This window comes from Mastigoproctus giganteus, chromosome 3 (genome assembly GCF_048544385.1).
Source record: "Mastigoproctus giganteus isolate SK-2022 chromosome 3, ASM4854438v1, whole genome shotgun sequence".
Classification (NCBI taxonomy): Eukaryota; Metazoa; Arthropoda; class Arachnida; order Uropygi; family Thelyphonidae; genus Mastigoproctus; species Mastigoproctus giganteus.
The window spans coordinates 164,639,674-164,653,143 of record NC_143577.1 but is presented as its reverse complement, the minus strand read 5'-3'; the positions used below and the strand labels follow the sequence as shown (position 1 = coordinate 164,653,143).

The 13,470-nt window shown below is 35.3% G+C and overlaps 1 protein-coding gene across 1 annotated transcript in view; it reads right to left on the bottom strand.

Annotated features, from left to right (window-relative positions):
• The window catches only part of LOC150088381 (phospholipid-transporting ATPase ABCA3-like), a 286,503-nt gene that overhangs the window by 96,965 nt on the left and 176,068 nt on the right, over positions 1-13,470 (bottom strand). The window contains exon 11 of the mRNA XM_090369476.1: positions 2,912-3,067. Coding sequence (XP_090225602.1) covers positions 2,912-3,067 — 156 coding nt within the window. The remainder of the gene's footprint in view (positions 1-2,911; positions 3,068-13,470) is intronic.

Below are 13,470 nucleotides of genomic sequence, written 5' to 3'. Positions count from 1 at the left end.
ATAATTAATACGTACTGTAATATGTACATACTAACTAGTTGACATTTCTGTTCACTGACATTTGTGGGTGGGGGTTAAAATTTCAAACAGTAAAAAGATAAGTAATCAGTAACAAAGAACACAGCACACACAAATTGCAAGTAACAAGATACATGCAAGTGAGAATGGAGTAACTAGTTACAAAGCTTTAAAAATAGGAATGAAGAGAACAAGATTCTGGAAATTAATTTTTTATATGATTGAAGGTTCCATGGAAGTGCAAACACATTTCACTATAATAATCCACAGAATTCTAGCTGTCGGTATTATCGCAAATTCAATAAGATCAAGTTTACTATCCATTTATGATAGATTGCCCTAACAGAAAAGTCCAATAAACAGGTGACTGCTAATTGTTTTTATTGTTTTATGGATGTGACCTCCAGAAATCTGACCGAACCATGTGGTATGGTCGGAGACAATCGTAGGGTAATCTCCAGTGCTGTGGTCTCCTGCCCCGATTAAACAACATGTCCCAATTAAGCAAAGTAAACCCTGGCTATTTTCTTAATTGGGTTCTATTTTTTTAAGGTTTGCCCCAAATAAATAGCTGCTCCGATTAACTGGTGGCCCAAATAATCGGAATCCATTGTACTTGGATTACAGGAAAGCTTTTGATACTGTTGCACATGGAAGCCTACTGTACAAATTGGAGCAGTATGGCATTATGGGAAAGTTGCTATAATGGGTAAAAGGATCGTCGAGTAGGAGAAGGTAAAGAGTGGTAATCAATGGACATTGCTCTTTGTGGACTAATGTTATTAGTGGAGTTCCCCCAGGGTTCGGTGTTGGACCCATTGTTGTTTTACATATTTATCAATGATATTGATGAAGGTATATCAGGCTTAATGTCATAGTTTGCAGCTGATACATATGTTGGCAGGGTTGTTAATGACAGAATACTACTGCAACAGGATCCAGAAAGTTGGGCAGATGGGCTGAGAAGTGGCAACTGAACAAACGTTAACAAATATTTAATAAAAAAAGGCACCTGGGGTGGATGGGATCTATCCAGTTATATTAAAGGAGGCAGCAAAGGAAGTACCCATGGACTGGAGATGTGCAAATGTGACCCCAATTCACAAAGAAGGATCAAAAGGCGACACAAGTAATTATAGACATGTTAGTTTAACTTCTGTTCCAGGAAAATTAATGGAGGCACTGGTTAAAGAAGCACTGCAGGATCATCTAGACAAGACTTCAGTTATAGCTCAGACACAGCATGGTTTTGTTAAGCGGAAGTCTTGCCTGACCAATTTGACTGGATACTACGATGTGGTCACAAAGGAACTGGATGCAGGGAATAACTTTGATATTATATACTTGGATCTTAGAAAGTCTTTTGATACTGTTGCACCTGGAAGACTGCTGCACAAATTGGAGCAGTGTGGCATTGGAGGCAAATTGCTGCTATGGATAAAGGGGTGGTTGAGGGGGAGAAGATAAAGAGTGGTAATCAATGGACACTGCTCATCGTGGACTAATGTTATTAGTGGAGTCCCACAGGGTTCAGTACTGGGTCCATTATTGTTTTCTGTATTTATAAATGATATTGATGATGGTATATCAAGCTTAATGTCCAAGTTTGCAGACGATACGAAGGTTGGCAGGGTTGTCAAGGACACTACTGACACTATGCTACTGCAACAGGATCTGGAAAGATTGAGCAGATGGGCTGAGAGGTGGCAAATGAAGTTTAACATTGACAAATGTAAAGTATTACATATGGGAAACAGCAACCCCAGAGCAACGTATCAACTCTGTGGTACTACACTGACAGTGGAAGAGAATGAAAGGGACCTGCGGGTGGTTGTGCAGGCAGATATGAAGTTTTCTGAGCAGTGCAGACGGGCTGCAAGAGTAGCTCATGGTGTATTGTCGATGATATATAGGAATTTTTCTAGCAGGGATAAGGAGGTGATTATTCCCTTGTATAAGGCAATGGTCAGGCCACACCTAGAGTACTGTATACAGGTCTGGAGGCCTCATTTCAAGAAGAATGTAGGGATGCTGTAACAAGTACAGAGAAGGGCAACAAGATTGGTGAATGGAACAAAGGGGTGCTCTTACGAAGAAAGGCTTAAGTTTTGCAAATTACAGTGTCTGGAGACTAGGCACCAGCGAGGTGATCTGATTGAGGTGTATAAAGCCTTGAATGGTTTGAGCATGCTCAATGCTGATGGGATTCTTCCTCTTGCTCAGAAAAATCACCTGAGAGAGGCATAAATTCAAATTGAGGAAAGACAGATGTAGGATAGACGTGAGGAAATTTGCCTTTAGCCAGCAGGTGGTTGGTTGGTGGAAAAGACTTCCATCCCTTGTCGTGGAAGTTGATAGCCTAAATAAGTTTAAGGCTCAGCTGGACAGGTATTTCGAACGAACAGGGGGATGAAGTGGAAGTGGTTAATTTTTATTTATTTTATTTTATTTTTGGCTGATGCTGCATAAGCTTGCTTTCTTGCATCAAATGCCTCTACTAATGCTAATGTTAAAAATGCAACGTACTCCATATGGATAGCAGTAACCCCAGAGAAATGTACCAACTCTGTGCTACTACACCCGAGGGTAGTGGAAAATGAAAAAGATCTGGGGTAATTGTGCAGCCATAAATGAAGTTTTCTGAGCAGTGCAGAAACTCTGTCAGAGCAGGTCATGGGGTCTTGTCAGCTGTGAATCAATATGCATTTTTTATAAACCATTCATCCACATCATTGCAAATGAAAAGGATTAGAAATAAATTTTTCCTTAGCATCATCAGAATCTTTTATTTTTCATTTTTCACTTACAATATACTTGTACTTAAATATGGGGTTAAAAACAAAACTAAACTCTTTCATTCTGCTGCTTAAATACGGTTGCATTAGTTACTTACTTGTGATCCTCCTATAATTGCCATTGCTAAAGACAACTTTCTTTTCATTCCTCCAGAGAGATTTTTAGATAATTCTTTTTTCTTGTCCAACAATTGTACTAATTTCAGAGTACACTGTACTTCTCTTTCTAAATTTGATAACCTCACTCCTTTAATCTGTAAAAGAAATCTTAGAATACAGTTTGTTTAGAATAAAGTTTACAACAAAAGACAAAAAGAAAGAAAGTACTGTTAGACTCAAATGTGACTCATTACTCATTTTTTGCCATATCTGTGCTGCATACATAAAATTACACACTGGAGTTTCTTTACATTATCATGTAATTTAAATTTATATTAAATAAATTAACACTTAACTCCATGATTTAAAAACGATAATTTGTTTATTGACTGTAATGTTGAGAAACTTTACATCCAGAACATTCAACACACTATTCACTATGACAGTACAGTGATGTCACCATTGTCATTCATCCAGAGAAGTCAAGTTCAGATGGAATTCTTAAAAGGAGCCTTCAGTCAGAGATAGGTTAACTGATCTCTGGTGAGGAAGTTGGGGTTCCCCATGAATATACACCACTCTGCATAGTTTTTGATGTTTGTAAACTAATAGTTGTTAGTAAATCAGTTTTTTTATGCTGATTTCAGAAATGTTATTCATTTTTTTCTTTCATGTACCGTTTTTCACAACTCATTTAAGTTGATGTCATGAGTTTATTATTGAATGTATTAAGTTAGGAGTAAATACAGTGAATTTTTAAACTAAATTTTCACATGTTGGCAACACTGTCTTTAGTCATTTGTTACTTGAACTTGAGAGCTCCATACAGCAGTGTTTATATCAGTGTGAGCTTAGTTTATTTTGAGGTTATTGTCAAACTTGCGCTGAAAAGTGAGTAAAGTGTCTTCATGCAAGTGTTTGAATAATCTGAACTTATTTTATATTTGTGGAAGTCCTCAAGCAAAGACAAGATATTACAGAATTTATAAGAAATGTGTAATTGGAGTGAATCTCTGGGACCAAGATAAGCAGTGGGATCCACATTAAGTTTTCCGAACCTGCGTTGAAGTATTGAGATTGTGGGAAAATGGTAAAAAGAAGGCTATGTCATTTGCAATTCCCATGGTTTGACGGGAGCCTATACACCATCATGATGAGTTATTTTTAATTCGTTAATGTAGAGAGATGCAATACAAAAGAGTATGAAGGGCATTGTGCATTGTAATATTTCATCTGACATTTGGCCAGTCCCACATGGAGATAACCTGCCAATTCCATCCCTCTACTTATATTGTTGAATGTAGCAGCAGAGTGATGAAAGTGAAGCTTCTGAAGATGAAACTGAAGTCTTCACTCCTGGAGACATTGAGTCTAGTCATAAACTGTTTTCCCAGCATGAACTCAATGATCTGATAAAAGATTTAAATTTACCAAAGGAATCTGCAGAACTCCTTGGTTCTAGACTTCAGTCAAAAAAATCATCTAGCACATGGGATGTTTTTCTCATGGTACATATACAGAGAAGATAACTTCTCCCCTACTTTTCTAAGGAAGGATAATTCTATGGTTTTTTTGTAGTAATATAAATGATTTAATGAACTATTTAGGAATCAATTCATTTAATTAATTAGTTACAATCCTACACAGGGAGACTTTTTATTGGCTCGACAAAGAGGAGCTCAAAGGTGTGTTGCTCCACAATGGAAATAATTGTGGGTCAATTCCAGTAGCCCACTCTGTGTTTTTGAAAGAAACATATGAGAACATGAAATTGTTGACAAATATTAAGTACAAAGAACATGGTTGGTCTGTGCTGACTCTGTGCGGGTGGGACAGTAGGGCAAGGAGTAAGCACTAGGATGTCAAGGTCTGGCCAAAGAGGGGCAGTTTGTTGCCTGGATAAAATTGAAGACAATAAACAATGATCATAAGCAAAATTTATATGTATTTTTTAAATGTGTCCAGAATTAAATCCACTAGTGTAATTAAAGAAACGGAGTAAGACATTAAAAAAACATACATGTGGTTGATACTACTGGTGTTGAGCCCTGGTCTGAAGTATCATCTAAATGAATGAATGTCTCAAATGAGGCCAAAAAAAATAAATAAATAAATAAAACATGGCTAGCTTGTCTCAATGGTTATGAAGGATACCAGGTGGATGATGTTTCCATTTTAAGAAAGGAAATTGTCAATTTGTCAAAAATAAGCCAACTCTGAAGAAGACGTGGATGAAAATAATGTTATGAATTTGCTTGATTCCTACGAAGAATTAAGCATCAAAGAATTCATCTGTTTTGATGAGTTACAAGGTGATAAATATTCTACTGAAATAAAAAGTCCGTGTGAACCCTGTATGCATGAAAGATGCTTTATGTGAAAAAATCTTTGGCAGCACGTACTAAGTTTCAGACTGAAGTAAAATTAATTTGTCACGAAATGTGAAATGGAAATGATGCAAATTACATCACTTCCTAATGCAGTCACTCACTAATGTTAATTTGGTAGAGTAAGTAGCGGGCGTGAGCATAAAACATTAAGTCATTATTTCGGACTGAAGTAAAACCAATTTAGGATGCAAAATTTCTTCCTAAATTGGCTTTACTTCAGTCTGAAATAATGACTTAATGTTTTATGTTCACACCCGCTACTTACTCTACCAAATTATTAGTGAGTGACTGCATTAGGAAGTGACGTAATTTGCAAATACTGAAATGCAAATATTTGCATAAGATGACACTTTTTAGGACCCCCACCTCTCATCTAAATGGAGATGATCTGTAATGCCTAGGACCATTATAACTTCGCTTGTGAAACTGAAGTCCCTTTCCTTTATCTCTAGAAAATGGTTATTTATTTAGATATCTTTCAACATTAAATCAGTAGAGTTTAGAAAAAAAGTGTCAATAAAAAAATTGAAAATTGTTTTAGAAACATGAGAGTTAGTTTTAAGCACAAATGTATCTACCTTAAATCCACAACCACAGAAGATTTGGGGAGCTTCCAGAACCACCTAATGAATGACCAACTTTGGTGAAACATATCAAAAAATTTGTGCAAGTTGAATCTAGCACTACTGGTAAGTTTACTGAATACAAGTACCTAAGAAAAGCTATCATTATTACTTTTGGGAATAAAGAAGAAGACGATGAAGAAGAAATGAAGATGGCAATAATGAAGTGGAGGAGCAGATTTTGTCCCCAGAAGACAAGACCCAAATATACTGAAGACCATGTAGCATTATATTAATATTTTTATGAATACAATGTATTTTTTTCAACTTTCATTTTTTAATAGTTGATCTTATCTTGATTCTTTTAAGCATCACTGGTTATTTAAGGATGTGACAAATGCAAAAATATACCTCATATACAGAAATATAATTATAATTTTAAAAGATCAGTCTTTATTATCTGAAGAAATAATGTATTCTTCATATAACACAATCTGTCATGATGTGGAGGAATGTCAGGAGTTCTTACAACAAAATTTAATAGTAAAAATTGTGAAAATAATGAGTTGGCTATATACATTAACGAACCTCATCATATTCCTTAATTAAATAATAATTGTAATAATGTCAGTTAACTGGTCAACAATCATACCTGACACTAGAGTTGCTTTACATATATGACTGTGGACTCACTAGGTACAAAAAAATGCCAGAGGGACTTACACAATGAAATTAGTTAACAAGAATAAAATAACAACTCATACAGAGAGAAACATATTAATATATAATTCAGCTCATAACAGTTAAACTCATAGATATTTAACCTCAAAGACACAAAGTGAAATTAGTCTAAAGTTGGATCAGAGAATTAGATTTAGTTTTTCATTGAAATATTTTGTATCATAATGATAAAGTGTTAGGATAATGATAAAGTATTAGGAAAACAGTTGAGTAGCTTAAATTTAGAATGAAATGGATAAGGAACATAGATTTTAACCTCATAACTTTTGGTCGAATTCTAATTCCAATTTTTTGCAAACAAAAGGAATTGAAATAGTGGGGTTAATCATTTTCATAAATATTTTTATAGCATCTGCAAAAATTACTTTTGAAGTGGAGATGTAATTTATATTACAACAGGGTGGACTAATTTACATTACAATATGATATAATTTAGATTACAATAGGCTGGCAGATGCAGTAGCAGACCAGATGATTGACCCATAATCATTTTAAGAAGAATAAATGATTTCATGTATATAACAATAATTCTTTGGTTTGAGAAATTAATTAAGCTGTTTTGAGTAGCCAAAGGGCTTTAATTTTGGAATTCTGCAGGTCATGATTAAACAGAAATTCTGAATAAAAGAAAACACCACAATCATTATACTCCAAGAAATTTGGGGTGATCAAATTTGCAATAAGAGGGTGGAAAAGGAAAGTAAGCCTTTCTTTTTGTAATAGACAGATGTGCAGATTTTGGTAGATTAAGGATAAGGCTGAATGCAGCCAAGTAATCAAATTATTTTCAAACAGTTAATTCTTTAGCTGATAGAGATTGTTTCATTAGACCTTCAAACCATCATCATAAGCAATGAGTGAAACATCTAGTTAAAGCAAGAGAGACATCAGAGCAGGTAACATACCTCCTTGAGGAAGAGGAATACCAGCAGACAGAAGTATATATGTGATCAGAAAATTTCAATATTAATTTTATATTTAGAATTAAGTTTCTCAAAAAAAAAAAAAAAAAAAAGACATTCCCTTAAGAGTGGAATTATCCATTTCCCTCTTAGAACTGATTTTATGTACTGATGACACACTAGCACTTGCCCAATACAAGAGAATTCCTCCTGAGTCTAGAGATTCTCTCATAATTAAGCTTAATGATTCATTGTGCTCTCTTGCCACCTCCCTCAAAATAACAATATATATATCCTAAGGGCCGTAATTGCCTTTAAGTTCAAAAGTTTTTCTAATAAATAATCTGAAATTTCAATGCTGCTATTGCTGATTTCATGCTTCTCAGCTTGAGACACTTGCACAGTTGTTTTCTCCCCCTACTACAAAGGGAATTTCTTCTGTAAATATCAAAGCAAAATACCTCTTCAATTAGCTACAATATCAGCTTAAGATTTTCCCATGCCAATCACACAATGGTCCGATTTGATTCACTTGTTTTACTTACTATTCACAACTGTGAAAAGCACCTTCTGTTCTTTGTTCTCTCAGCCAGTAATTTCTCATAATCTGACTTTGTCAACCTTATCCTTTCTGAGGCACTATTACAGATCAACCTGTAGATGCTATAGGCATCAGTACTCTTCATTGTTCTGTAACTGTCCCATGACATCTTTTTTGTTCTAATACACTGGGCAACCTATTCATCCATCTCAGCATCCTACTTGCACTATATATATTTTTTTAACAATATACAGGGTGATTCAGGAGGAATAGTAAATATTTTGGGAGGTTATACTATCGATTATTCTGAGTAAAAGAGTTCATATAAACATGTGTCCAATTCTCAATGGATAAGGAGATACAGCTTTTGAAATTGGCACACACAGCTCCCTGAATCAGAACCAAGAAGCAGTTAGGTGTTAGAAGTATTGTTAAGAATTCCACACATCTTCACACATGCTGAATATGCCAGTATAGTGTTTATCTACAGTCTTTATGGTGGAAGTGCTACTGCTGCTTGTAGAGAATACCATTGACGGTTTCCTAACTGCAGAATACTGGATTCAAGAGCGTTTACTAGTGTTTACACCAAAGTACTTTGAGAATGGTACAGTTCCCAGTACTCATATTTCTCCTGAACATGCAAATGAACAAAATGTGGATGAAATAGAACACATTCTTCAGTATTTAAAATGTAGTCCTACTATTAGCACATGAAGAATTTCTACGCTTATCAGTGTTCCACATACAAGAGTATGGTGAACATTACGTGAGCACAACTTGAATCCATTTCACATATAGGGGATGCAACACCTTCAACCAGGAGATGACACCCAGCGATTGGAATTTTGTCAGTGGGTAAATGCTAATCGCCAATTAATTCCATTAATACTGTTCACAGTGATGAAGCTACTTTCACCCATGACTGTATCAACAACACCCATAACTCTCATAGGTGGCCAGACGAAAATCCACATGCCACTATAGAAATAAATTTTCAACATCGCTTCTCTGAGGTGCAGTATCAACAACAATCAGTTGATTGGGCCTATTGTGTTACAAAATTGTCTTACAGGTCCCATTTACCTAGAATTTCTGCAAAACGAACTTCCGCTACTATTGGAGGATGTTCCCTTGGCTACAAGGATTTGTATGTACTTTCAGCATGATGGAACTCCTGCGCATTATACCCATCTGGTGATACAATATCTAAATCAAATTTTTCCTGAACGATGGATCGGCCGCAGTAGTCCCGTTCATTGGTCACCAAGGTCTCCAGACCTCACTCTATTAGATTTTTGTTTGTGGGGATGGATGAAAAGTGCAGTATACAAAGAAAAGGTGAATACAAGAGATGAATTGCTCATTCACATTTTGGATACTGCTGCCCTCATAAAAGAATGCCAAGACGACCTCAGAAGAACATGTCATATTACCACAAGAGTTGCAAAGTGCACTGAGGTTGGCAGTAGGATTTTTGAACATTTATTGTGAACTGTAAAAAAATTGTCAATTATTTGTGTTTTGTATTATTCAAAAAGTAAATAAATACAAACAATAAGTCATTTATCGTTCTTTAATACCTCTCATAATCGCTTTGTGTGTGCCAGTTTCAAAGAGCTGTATCTATCGAGAATTGGACACATGTTTATATGAACTTTTTTATATAAACTCAGAATAATCGATACTATAACCTCCCAAAATATTTACTATTTTTCCTAACTCACCTTGTATATGCATTCAAGATTTCTGTGACTACAGCTTTAAATGTATACCATAATTTTAATCTATTTGCACTCTGTATGCTATTTCCTCAGTTTACAGAGGCCATGCAGCACCTTAAGCAGTCATAATCTCCTTTCCTGAAATTAAAACCCATTCTTCTGCCTTTAGCAATTGTTATCTCTTTCCTCATCATCCAACTTATGTTTTGTTAATTAACTCTGTGGTTACACCCTACTATTAGTTCCTGTACTGTCAGCCCTATAATATTATCCAGTTCATGGGTAATGATCAGGTCTAGAATATTCTTGCACTTTGAAATTTCCCTACATTCTGATATAAATAGTAATCATCCAATTGATTTAAAAATTTTGTTCCTCGTCGTGAGCTTCTCTCCCACTTGTTCCAATCAATTAGGGACAAATTAAAATAACCCATTCATGTCTGCTCACCCATTCCATTTGCCTGTAAATGGAATGGGTGAGCAGCTGTAAATGGAATGGGTGTAAATTTGCTCTCTTCATAATCTTCACAGTCTTCTAGTCTGTAGATTCCTCCCAGTTTCATTATATCTTTGCTTCTAACTAACCAGAGGCTCACATCTGGTGAGTATGGGCTTGGCACACCCAGGGTCCTGAGCTGGATATCATCATTCTTCTCTTCCTTGGTGATTCCCTTCTACTTCTCTCTCTCTCTCTCTCTCTCTCTCTCTCTCTCTCTCTCTCTCTCTCTCTCTCTCTCTCTCTCTCTCTCTCTCTCTCAAAGTAACTCAGAATTTTTTTTTTTGGCTGGTGCAGCAAAGCCTCAGACTTCCTTGCACCATAATATGGCTAATAATAATAACTCACACCACACAGATTCTACTCTATAATATGCACAATTTCTGAACCAGCAAAAGCATTTCTTGTGTTTGGACAGCTTTTTATAAGAAGCACAATCCCTTACATTTTCCCTAACCTTTCTAAATACATTGTACATACCTTAATGAAACTCATCATTACCTATTTCAGGGTGGCACTACATTTTCATTAGTCCTATTATGTCGGTGTTAGTTGTCCTAACCAGGAGTTTGAATTCATTAACTTTATTAATTAAATTCTGACATTAAGTGTAAATAGTTAAAACCAGTGATTTTTTTTTGGGGCGGTATGCAACGGTATGGCATACCGGCACCTTGAAATTTGCAGTATCCCATACATTTTTTTCATGTTTACCTATTATTCAAATAAGCTTAAAATTATTTAACTAAATTTGCATTTTTTACTGTCTATTGTTAAGATATTTTCTATATAAAATGAATACACATTTATTTTTATAATTCTAAATTACTCAGTCGGACCTCTGTTTAACAAAGTTCTTTTATAGCAAATTTTTGAATTCTTCTTGGAAGTTACATTTCAAATACTTTCCGTTGAGGGAAGAAAAATTTCATATAGCGAACAGATTAGGGAAGAATTAACTCGGTACGCACTGTTCGCATTTCTGGCCTTCAGGCAATTAGTGCTGCTGAGGGAATTAAGAGAGCTAAAGGGATTACCATTCTACAACTTAGTGGTATCTAATAAAACCTATCCGACCACCTGTCCCACATACGGAGAAGTCGTGCTAGTCAAGAGTGAGCCGATCAAGGTTTATTCCGAATGGGCTCTGGCCCACCTTCTACTGCAGTGATGTCCAACCTTTTCCCGTGCAAGGGCCATATTCAAAAAAATTCAAAGTTCTTTAGTGTGTTACATTTTCCATATCTTGTTGCATGTAAAAGTAAATTTGAAAATATTCGAAAATTTTATTAAGTACAATATACAATTACATTTACTGAACGAAACATTTAATGAGAATTTTTTTTGATAATTAACAAATTTTAAAATACTGTTTTAGTTCACTTTCCTTGTGGGCCGTAGGTTGGAACACCACTGTGAATCAACTGCAAGTGCCCTGTTCGAGAATTAGAAAAGTGATTTTCTTTTACCCCGACAAATAATCATCTGCTGTTTCGTGGAAGTGTGTTATCCACATTTTCCGTAAATTTTCCCTATCTCTGTTTACATGGTCACAGTACCTGAATATCCAAATGACACTGACATTTTGGATAGTTTCAAAAAAATTCAAATTTAAGAACTAGTGACAATACCAATGACAAGAGAAGGACAACAAAGGTATTAATCCTTCTAAACATGAATTGTTGGCATTTGGTGAAAATGAAGTTAGAAAATTGTCAATTAGGTTGCAGTTAAATGAAAGAGATGAAATTTGTGGATACCTAATTGATAAGGTTTCGGAAGAATTGAAGTATTTGAAGCTCTGAGTACGATACCAATTTCATTGAGTGAATGTGAATGAGGATTTTCACAAATGAATCTGATTGCCAGCCCAACCAGTGCTTCGTTGATGACAAAAACAGTTTCTTCACTACTGTTTCTTAAAACTGTAGGCCCACCGCTGATCCACTTTGATCCAGCAAAATATGTAAATTCGTGGCTGCTTCAGAAATGTCATTCAGCAACTGACACACAAAGAGGAAGAAAAGAAGTCAGCACAGGTTGTCGGATGAGAACTTAATAAAAATTTGGAATATTCTACAAAAACGTTATTATGAAATTATTTTTACTTGTTATTATTTTTTACTCACATTTTACTTTATTTTTTATATACCTGAATAATAAATTTATGCTTAATAAACTGTGTTAATATACTTAATTTGTTGTTCTATTCTAGAAACATTACTACTAAAGTAACAATATCAGGGAAAAAAAGTTTTAGAGTACTTTTCATATCCTTTTAATTTTCGATTTTTCCTGATAGCAAAGAATGAGTACTGGCACCTATTTTTTTTACAAAAAAAGCACTTGTTAAAACTAAGTGTTCTTTTATAGTTTAAGTTGATTTCAAATCAGCAAGCTTGCTGATTTGAAACATTGCTACCCTGCTGGCTGTTGTGGCAACAAATAAAAACTACAGAGATAAGTGCAAGCATTACTTTGACACATAACATCAGGTAAATGAGTATCTGTATTACCCCTATCATCCCCTAACTAGCAGTTTCCCTAAACTCTTAAGGTATCTTCAATGATACTAGCAAAAACTGTTGTGTCACCTTTGTTAGATTGAATCCAGTCTCTACAAAGTATATTCCATCTACCTAGAAGTGCAGGCCACACTGATAAAAATTCCCCTGTCCCCAAGTCTTGAGTTAATACCCAAGGCTGTCACAGCATATAGACCCTCCTATTGTGCCTGGGCAGAAATTCTCTCTCACACACACACACACACACACACACACTGACCTAACTCGCAACCTTTTTCACATAGTCTTATATTTATCCAACAGATCATCAGTTCATGTGTGCTTAATATCATTAGTCCTCACATGAATAATAATGCTCTCTTTAACCCCCCCCACAATATGTTGTTAACATAATTAATTGTTGCTCCCAGCACCCTATTTCTAGTTAGTCCACATATCCTTATTACAAAAAATGTTTCCTGCCCCCTGAAAATGGAATTTCCCAATAAGACTAGATCCTGTTGAACCAGAACAGTATGCTCTTCATTATTATGATGACGATTATTCTATTCTGGGGGCAGATTATTAACATGCCATTACTTGGCATGTTAATAATCTCAAGTTCCCAATGAGATCCCAGTTATATCTGTCTGTAGGGCAAGCACCCATTTCTTCAGCAACTCAAATTCCAGTAA